Below are 10,921 nucleotides of genomic sequence, written 5' to 3'. Positions count from 1 at the left end.
AAAGATAAAACAGAATATTTTTCAAACTATTGTAGTATTGGAATTTTTTCATACCATGCCTTTTGTATAGTGACCATGACCATGGAATTTTAATTTTCTGACACCTCTCTTATATATCAAATAAGAAAAAAATTGCTAGACACATTATGACGGTCTCACCTAATAATGTCTCGAGTTCATAAAAAAAAGGGATAATAAATTTCTAACGTTTTAGTTTGATCAATTTAGTTCCTCACTTTTTTAAGATGGGTTAAAAATTTTCCAACTATATTAATTAGATATTTCTTATATTTTTTAAAAACATTTTTAAATTAAAAAATAAATTCTCTCTTTCATGCTCTATTGGGCTTTTATGATGATTTCAGGCCCAAACGTGAAGCAAATGTGATCCAAAAGAAAGCTGGTGATAGCTGCTGTGTGAGGAGGAGAAATGGCCACATCTCACAGAGAGAACAACACGTGGGTAAGAATTTCTTTTCAACCAAAAGTTGATTTTCAATCTGTGTCAATATTTGAGAAGAAAACAATCTCTCTCGAGTTTTGTCTCCCACTCTCTCTAACTCTCTATGCATCTCTCTAATGGCGATCTTGCGAGAAATGTAAAACAGCATATGCACGGTTTGATGAAGCAGGAGATCAGATGAAGACGATGGTATACGTGATTGGTGTTAAAATTAATCTAGACTTTTATTAAAATACATTAATTACATTATTACATACATGAGCAGTTGAAATACAAGGAATAGTTAGATACATTAATTACTAGATATATTTTTTTAATATTTATGTATTGGTGAAAAGTCACATGTATCGGTATTTAATATTGATGTCTTTTGATGTATTTTTTTACTTGTATAAATATGTGTGAGATTTCTCATTTGTAAGAAAGAAAAGCAAGTTAAGAAATATTCAAGTTCTTGTGTTTCTTCTAAATTGTGTAAGAGAATAATCTTTTCTCTCTTCTCTTGATTTGTATTTTGAGGGTCTACTACGTTTCCAAGTAGTATTAGAACTAAGATCAGAGATGACTTCAAACGGTAACATGTTGCAACCCCAATTTCCAAGATCTTGTGGGAAGAATTTTCATCAGTGGAGTACTCAAATGAAACTATTATATGGCTCAAAAGAATTATGGGACATTGTTGAAAGAGGATACACTGAAGTTGAGGATCAATACAGGCTCACTAATCAACAATTTATTCAGTTAAGAGAAAATCGTAAGAAACATTAGAAGACTTTATTCTTCATTTATCAAGCTGCTGAGGAACATATCTTCGAAAGAATTTCAACAATTACTTCTAGAAAGACAGTTTGGATATTTTACAATCCACCTATCAAGGAAAGTAAAAGGTAAAGGTGTAAGATTATAAGCACTTAAATCTCAATTTGATTACATTAAGATGAAAGAGACCGAAAGTGTTGAAGAATATTTCAATTGTATTCTTGCAATTGTCAACAATTTGAAAACAAATGGAGAACAAGTGATCAAAGAGTTGTTGAAAAGATTCTCAAAAGTATACCAAGAAAGTTTGATTATATTGTTGTTGCAACGAAGAATTAAAATACTTATCTACATTGTCTATAAATAGTATGATGGGTTCTCATCAATCCCATGAGCTTAGATTCAAACAATTTGATGTCAATTCTGAGGAAGCTTTTCAAACTGAATATCTAACCTAAAATGTAAAATTTTCTTTTATAAAATATGTGTCGCGCTGTAGTGTTGCAACTCCTTATTGAAGTGTAAAGGAGGGGGTAAGGCTACATTTGATATTGCATTAACTTTGTCAAAAAGTCATTTGGAAAAAATTGTAACCGTTCTTTTGCATTTGGTATACCAGATTTAAATTAAATCTGTTAAAATCACTTAAAAAAATACAGTTAATTTTCATGGTTACTTTAAAAGCAGGATCCTATTAGCTTTTACATAATTCTCCTAAAATCAGGTAGAATTTTTAATTTATATTCCATTTTCAATTTTATACATTTAAAAGAAGATTTTATATATTATCTACCACCTAATCAAATCTATTTTCTATTTTTCATGAATTAAATGCATCATTTTTTTTTAAAAAAAAGCTATATCATCTTGATTTTTTTTAAAAAAATAAAGCTATTTTCCTTAATATTTAAAAGTTAATTTATAACAAACAAAATTTATCATACTACACAATTAGTTAAAATTTTAAATTACAATTTTTTTTTAAAAAAAAAATTGGTGATAAGTCTATTTTGATTATTATATTTAAAATAAAATATTTTTTTAATATTTATTTACCAAACGCTTTAACCTACTTTTTCATGTTTAAGCTGAAATTTACCAAATACTATTTTACTTCTTTTTACAGCTCATTTTTCTAAAAGCACAACTATTGGGAATTATTTTAAAAGCTGCAGCAATCCCAAACAAAGTCTAAATAGTGTAGCACTGCACTACCCCCTGCACTCATAATACCCCGAATGCACGAGCGAGATGTCTATTGCATGCGCATGCGTGCATGACCTTGTCTTCTTCGCACATCCATGTAGTGTCGTGGCACTGCCTTCAATTGATTCAAAAAGAGCTCTCGAGAGAAAGTGTCTGATAGGGTGTCGCTGCACTGCTGCTGGGCAGTTCTTTAAGAGCAATATTCTAATTTTATTGTTCTCTTTTTCTTTCGATACAATTAAGCTTCGATTTGGTTTGATTGAACATCATTTTTCTCCTATTCCAATTTACCCATTAGACGTTTGATACATGTATTATCATTAAATAAACACATTAAAGTATTGAATAACCTTGAATTAAGCGAAGCACACTTTCAGTGTTATCAACACTTCTTCCTGACTTTAGGGTAAAGTAGAGGAGTTGTAACCCTAATATCGACTCCAGGTCTTGAATAATGAGCCCTCTCCCTCTCATTAGCCCGAGAGAGATTTTGTTTATGGTAAGACCATAAAAAGTTGTTCATTAGAAAATCGATGAGACTTAAGGAGCAAAATGTAATTACGGAAGGGATTGAATCCCAAGTGGAAGCGCATGAACGCGGGACGATTTCAATTCCAATTTGAAATCAAGAAGGAAAATACAGAGACAAAACAAATCATAAAATAGACATACTCATAGAACAACATGCTAGTGAGGACAAGAGAGATTCTACTTATCCTTGTAAAATACGCAATCTTCACGAATCCTTTCCCGATCTCACGAATGACAACATTCCTAGTCTCACCTCCACAAATGCAATAATGGAAGCAAATCAACACCACCACAGGGACTTCTTCATTATTCTCTAGGACGATAATCACAACGACATTGTGGACTCGCTTTGATTAATTTGTGGAGAAGGGAATAGACGATTTTTATGAGAGAAGTCACTTGGGAATTTTAGAGTTTTTTCAGGGAGAATGCTTACGCGAATCAAGAGAAGGAAGATGAAGACCATCTCACCACTATCAAATTATGGGAGGTTTTGTTGAGAGATAAAAATGGGAACTTATACAAAAATAACTTCCTTTGTAACTATTTAAAAAATTAAAAACTAAATAAATAATGTTTGAATTTTAAATAAAAAATATATATAATTAACTTTTATTATATATTAATAAAACTATATGTTATATCACATATAATATAAAACCTATAGTTTATTTTATATCACATATAATATAATCTATAGTTATTAATCTCTCATATAACACATAGAATTAATACGAACCATGTTTTTTATAAATTTAACCTATAATTCTATATGAATCATATTCATATAATTAATATTTAATTTAAATATTAATTGCTCCCATTAAATTATAATGTATCATATACATTATATTAATTATATCTCATATAATTATAATTATATTTATAATTATATATATATAATATCACATACATTACATTAATTATATCGCATATAATTAATTCCCTTTAATTAATTTGAACAATTCAAATTAATCCAAAATTAATTTGATTCTCATTAATCCTAATTGAAATAACGAGAGGACCTTATGGACATATAGATTGAAGCTCCTCCAATGATACTTGATTAATTAATTAAACTCTTAATTAAATTAATCAACATTCATTAACTGTCAGTCACTCCACTAAAGACCGAAAACTGTACTCTTCGCACTATAGATATATTTCAATATCTATTGGATATAACCAATCAACATTAAATTGATCCATCATAAATTGCTCTTAAGTACAATTGGGCCAAAATTACCATTTGGTCCTGTAGTTAAATGTAACTTTTTAAGTACCATTGATTCCTCTAATGAACAATTAATTATAGTTAAACTATAACCAAACCTTTCTCGAGCCAATGAGAGGGTGAGGTCTGATTGTTCAAGACCCCGAATCAACTATTAAGGGAACAATTTCTCTACTTACCCTACCAATAGAGAAGGAGTGAATTCCTTCTTGTGTAGCTGCGTTCTCAACTCCCCAATCAGACGAATCCCCAAAATGATAGGTATATTGAGTCGATGAATCTGACTACTCTCATCCATGCAGATCAAAAGGGTTCCCTCATAAGCAAGAGTTCACAACTCACTTTGGATTTAGGTCAAGTCACTTAAGGTCATCCTGACGAAATGTAAGTCTCTTCTAGCAATACTGTTATAAAGAGAGGCAATTCATTTTGTGGTCCAGTCTTATACAAACTCTTTGTATAGGATGCCCCGGCTCACATGTCTCCATATGAATGATGTAGGATATCTTACTGACATTAAGCAATGGCTGGTAGCCCAATTCCAAATGAAAGATTTGGAAGAGGCGCAATATGTACTTAGGGCCGAAATCATCAGGCATCACAAGAACAGAACGCTAGCTCTATCTCAAGCAACTTATATCGACAAAATGTTGACTCGATATTCGATGCAGAACTCTAATAAGGGTTTATTACCTTTCAGGCACGAGGTTCACTTGTCTATGAAATAGTGTTCTAAGACACCTCAAGAAGTTGAGGATATGAGATATACTTCTTATGCCTCAACTGTGGGAAGCTTAATGTATGCTATGCTCCGCAGTAGGTCAAACATTTGTTATGTAATGGAAATTGTTAGTAGGTACCAGTCCAATCCAGGGTTAAACCACTGAATAACAGTTAAGAACATTCTCAAGTATTTTAGGAGAATGAGGGACTACAAGCTGGTATATGGAGTTAAGGATTTGATCCTTATAGGATATATCGACTCTGATTTTCAATCTGGCAAGGATTTTAGGAAATCCACGTCAGGATCAGTGTTTACCCTAAATGGGGGGGCTCTAGTATGGTGTAGTATCAAGGATGCATTGCAGATTCCAATATGGAAGCTGAGTATGTAGTTGCTTGTAAAGCAACAAAGGAAGAAATTTGGTTAAGGAAGTTTCTGAGTGATTTGGAAGTGGTTCCAAATATGAACTTGCTTATCACCTTATACTATAACAATAGTGGGGCAATAGCAAACTCTAAAAGAACCTCGCAGTCATAAACGAGGAAGACATATTGAGAGGAAGTATGACCTGATAAGGGAGATTGCGCAAAGAGGAAATGTGATCATCACAAAGATTGTTGCAGAGCACAACATTGTCGATCCATTTATGAAGGCTCTCTCGGCTAAAGTGTTCGAGGGTCATTTAGAGAATCTAAGTTTAGATTGTATAATCTAGGGCAAGTGGGAGATGTGTAATGGGTATATGTATGCCCTAGTTTATTATATTTAACATTATCCTGCCTTTTGGATTCTACATAACCCACCAACTAGAGTTTTAGTTCAAGTGGAATTTTGTTGGGTTTGATGCCATAAAACTCATAGATAGTAAATGTTATTAATTGACCTTCATCCTGTCTCTTATACACATCTAGATGTGTATAAGAGACAGCCATAAAACTCATAGATAGTAAATGTTATTAATTGACCGTCATCAATAAAGAGTTATAGATATTAAATCAGTAAATGTATTATTTGTATTGTTGTCTATTTTGTCTTAATAACTCTAAATTCAATAAACTAACATCCAAGGTTGTCTTATGAGTCTTGAACTATATGTGGATCAATATTCAAGATAAACCTAAAGGGTCTATAGTATAAAGATAAGACTAGGTACCTTATTCTGGTTGATACGACCTACTTTGTATTTGATACAAACATAATGATCAAATACGTTCATATAGGTGACACGCGAGTAAGAATATCCTATGCAATGAGTTTGCATAAGACTAGACTGCAAACTAGTAACCACTAGATGTAACACCGTTGACTAGTTAACTTTCTATTTCAATAGAATGACCTAGGTGACTTAGTCTTGATCTCGAGTATATTATGAACCCTTTGTTCATGAGGGATTGTCCTTTGATTTGCATGAGTGACCCAATATGCCTACCATTATGGGGAAGAGACCGAGTGGGGAGTTGGGAACATAATAATATAAGATGGAATTCACTCATTCCCTTTTAGAGGATAAGTAGATGAGTGTTCCCTTAAGTGGTGTCTCTGAGACTTGAACAAAGAGCCCTACCCTCTCATTGGCTTGAAAGGGATTTTTGTTTATTGGTTGGACCATAAACAAGTTGTTTATTAGAGAGAACTGATACTTAAGGAGGTAGAGCCCAAGGTTAAAATGGTAATTTGACCTAGTTAGAGTTATGAACACTCATGAAGGACTAATTTGCTGGTATTGGACTATATCTGTGGACATATAAATATATCTACAGTGAGAAGAGTGAAATTGTGGGTCTTTAGTAGAGTGTATCCATAGTTAACCAATATTGATTAACTTGGTTTATGAGTTTGACCAATTAATCTCATATCGTTGGAGCTTTTGATCTACAGATCCACTAGGTCCCCTTATTAGCTCACTAGAGAATACTTAAAAGGGATAATTTGAATTGTTCAAATTAATTCAAGTGAATTAGATTCACAAAGAATTAATTAATAGAGAGTTTTTGCACATATACATGGGATGCATATGATAATTAAATATATACATTAAGTTGGGTTTAATGCTATTTAATTATTGTGCAAATTAAATTAAAATAAGTATTATTTAATTAGGCTAATTAATCAAATAAGTGTTATTTAATTAAATGGGCTAATTAATTAAATAAATATTATTTAATTAATTTTAGAAACGAAAAATATATTTGGAAAGAGCTTGACCCTTCTCTATATAAAGACCTCTCTATGACCCTTTGGGAATGCACTGAATATACAATTCTCATTGCAGAGAAACACTGACAATACACAACTCCCTATTGTTGTTGTGTATAATTTTCTCCGAGCCTCTCTACTCTCCAAAACCTTATTCTCCTCTCCCTCTCCGAATAATTGAATACCACCTATCCCTCTATTGGAATCCCAGAGAATAACGAGGTAACTCTTATGGTAGTGTTCGAGATTGCTCAAGGAGTTGTTCGTGATCAAAACCGTTTGTAGATCCGTTCATTGAAACCTTGGAAAAGATTATTCGTGACACTTGGGGAATCTATAAAGGTAAGAATCATTCTAATCCTTTCCCCAATAGCATGCTAGGTTATGTGTTTATACATTCTGTTTAGTATAATGATTTTGTTTATTGTAAAAATTGAATTGTGGGATGCAAGGCGTTCTAAACACAACGCTTCCACTGTGGGATTCGATCCCTTCACCACTTGCTGTTTTTGGATACTTTGAAGACTTACACACATCTGCCATTCTTTTCTTGATAGGATTACGCTAAACCGTACTGAGTTAATAATCTATAAAGGACACACAGTACTTGCCCTCCTAGATGTAACTGGATTGGGATTTATTGCTCCTAAATGCCTCACAGTTAATTTCTTATTTGTATAATATGTTGATACTTTACATATGCAAAACGAATTTATCCTTAGAGATTTAACGATAAAGATCTAGGGATTTAATTGTTCAGTTTATTCATCATGGCTTGATTTATTTATGCAATTTAATTATTCATTAACCATTAGAAGAGATCATCTAATGTCCCGATTAGTCTAATAAACTAAATTTTAATTAACCCTAATTATTTTAAGTCTTTAGAAGCATTCCCATTCAAATTCTAAATTGCAATAATTCTAGGATTTCTTGGCTATGATGTCCTTGAAATACTAAGAGTCAATTAAAAAGATATTGTTTGAATTTCTAAACTAGTCATGCTGTTCAAGAAAATAGGAAAAGTTCAGATTTTCATTTCAAGATTCTAGTTTTTGCAACTTCTAAACGAGCCATGTAATTTGCAATAAAAAATCTAAACAAATTTGAAGGTTAAACTTTTTATCAGATTTTTTGAGAACTAAAAATCAAGCATTAAGAACATATTTCAAAGGAGAAATATAAGAAAGCCTCCAATTACTTACCTACATGTTCCCCAAGAAAGAAGATTTACCTAGCATGACAGTGCGAATTCTTGAAGAATCATTCCAAATCAAGAAAATATCAAGATAGAAGAAACAAAAATTGATCTTTAAATTGTGATAAGAGTATCTCTTTGTAAAAAATGGTCTTCTGATTTTTGGAAATTAGTTTTTAATTGCGGTCGTACATTGCAAACCCTGAGTAGTTGGTCGACGCTTCTCTTGCAAAAAGGCAACGACAATGTGATTATTTTCGTCAATGTCCATAAAGTTGCATCTAAAGGAGAGCATTGCAATGCGCCTGTATATCAACATTTTCCTATTCACGTCTAGCAGCATTGGGGCGTAGGATTATGGCAGTTTGCGATTGAGTTGAGGCGTGCAAATTTGTTTCATTGAGGGCAAAAGCATAATTTCTTCATGTTTTCTTTCTTTATATTTTTTGCTCTTTAACTCCTTTTTAGCTCCAAATTTCTTCTAAGATCTCCAAAAATGTCGGATAGATTACCTATTAAAATTGACATATAAGAAAATATATAATTAGGTATAAATGAGGGAGTTTATGATACTTAAAATGCCAAGATCTATTAAAATACCCAATTACTAGCTCAATGCATTGTCCCGAGCAAGTTAAACTAGAAAACTATATTTAGTTAGTTCAAAATATGAATCACTTTTTGTTTATCATTTATTTGTTTGTTCGATTCAAAATTGTTTATATGCTTGCTAGTTCTGACTTACACAAATATTTGTTTTAACTCTTCTCAACACTCAAGAACGTATTTGGAAACAAATAGCATTTAGAAATTTAAAATTTTAGCTAACAAAGAATTGAGACTTAATTTTGAAAAGGAAACTCTTTTTCTAGCACAATCATAAAAGAAAGGATTGCAAAGCTTTATTTTATTTAAGAGCCAAAAACTAGTGGAAAGGTGATATCTAACTCTCAATTCCTCTTCTCTGCACTCTCAATTCCTCTTCTCTACAAGATCACGATGTGTTCTCTACAGGAACACATGAACACTTCGAAAAACACGAACACCAAAACACTATAGCCAAGTCTATAAATACTACCATACAGTGACCTGACTATTCTCTGACAAGAAATGAAGTGGTGAAATTTCTTCAAAGTTCTTGAAAGGGAAAAATAAAAGTTGCAGAGATTTTGTGAGAAGTAATTTTTTGAGAGAGAGCTCTAAATAATTTCAGATATTTGTTCTGTTGCCTCTATGTTTTCACAAAAGACAAGATAGAGGAGAGAGGGGAGTTACAATAACTCCCTCCCACGTAAACAGAAATAACTCACTTGTAATGAGGAGTTAAAATGTTATATTAATACATATTAATATAACATTTTAACTCCTTTTGGTAGTGAGGGTTGCTCGGTGGACACACGGGATCTTTGTGTTCGGGAGGAGTTGGTTCCTAAAACTGGTTTAGCTAGGGGGTTTGGTCCTAAGTCGGTCATGTTAGAGGAGGGAGGTGTTTTTGGTGGTTCTGGTTATGGCGTGAAAGGGATTAATTCGTGGGCGGCCCTTTTTGAAGTTGAGGGGAAATTTAGAGTTCATTCCCCCAGTGGTTGAAGATGATAAGGTTATTGTTGAACCCTGTGAGGAAATTATTGAAGAGGGTGTTTGTCTGTGGGAGAAATCTTTGGTTGGTCAGTTTGTGGATGCCAAACTCCCGTATACTGTTATTTGTCGAATTATTTAGAGAATTTAGGGACGCGTAGAGATGCCAACTATTACCTTGTTGGAGAATGGTTTGATTATCTTTAAATTTCAGAAGGTAGAGTCAAGAGATTGGGTGCTGGAGAATGGTCCGTGGCACTTGGGTGGTAAACCCATTTTATTACGATAGTGGTCCCAGGTATTGTTCCTGAAACCTTCGTTTTTTATTCTGTTCCTATATGAATTGAACTGGAGCGTGTTCCCTTGGAGTTGTGGACGAATAGGGGTTTAACAGTGTTAACTAGTGTCGTGGGTAAACCTGTCTCTTTTGATGTTGCAACAAAAGAGTGGCAGCGGTTATCGTATGTGAGGGTTTGTGTTCAGGTGGATGATGATTCGTTAATGCCCCATTCAGTCACTGTCAGAATACAGGGTTAGGAGTTTATTATTCCAGTAGTGTATGAGTGGAAACCTCATAAGTGTGCTTGCTGTGGATCCTTTGGGCATATTGGGGCTGTGTGTGAGAAGAAGGGTGTGGAAAAGAGTCAGGAGTTGTGTATTGTGGCGGTTAATGAGGGGTGTTTGGGAGATAATGGGGGTATTGATTGGATAAAGAAGGGGTAGGACAGTGGTTGGGAGTAAGGGTGTGGGGAGTGTTGACGAGTTTACTATGGTCAATCGTCAAGGCGGGATAGAGAAGGTGTAGGCCATAGGGGTGGCAGTGGGTCATCGGACTTGGTGCCCTTGAGGAACAGAGCAGTTTATGGGTCCTTTGGAATTACAGGGTTTGTAAAGTATGTTGATGATCGTAATAAGTTTGATATTTTGTGTGATGAAGGGGGAGACTCGCTGGCTTTGGCTCTAGTGCAAGCAGATCTGATCCATTGTTTGTTATGGATGAGAGGTTCGAGAGTTCGGGCAAAGGTCCAGTGGGAG

At 33.5% G+C, this 10,921-nt stretch overlaps 1 protein-coding gene across 1 annotated transcript in view; it reads right to left on the bottom strand.

Annotated features, from left to right (window-relative positions):
- The window catches only part of LOC120069807 (loricrin-like), a 10,887-nt gene extending 2,233 nt beyond the window's left edge, over positions 1 to 8,654 (bottom strand). The window contains exon 1 of the mRNA XM_039021622.1: positions 8,513 to 8,654. Within this exon, the coding sequence (XP_038877550.1) occupies positions 8,513 to 8,654 (142 nt within the window). The remainder of the gene's footprint in view (positions 1 to 8,512) is intronic.
- Positions 8,655 to 10,921: the final 2,267 nt, after the last annotated feature.

This window comes from Benincasa hispida, unplaced genomic scaffold (genome assembly GCF_009727055.1).
Source record: "Benincasa hispida cultivar B227 unplaced genomic scaffold, ASM972705v1 Contig601, whole genome shotgun sequence".
Lineage (NCBI taxonomy): Eukaryota > Viridiplantae > Streptophyta > Magnoliopsida > Cucurbitales > Cucurbitaceae > Benincasa > Benincasa hispida.
The sequence above is the reverse complement of the archived record's forward strand: the minus strand, read 5'-3'. Positions and strand labels throughout refer to the sequence as shown.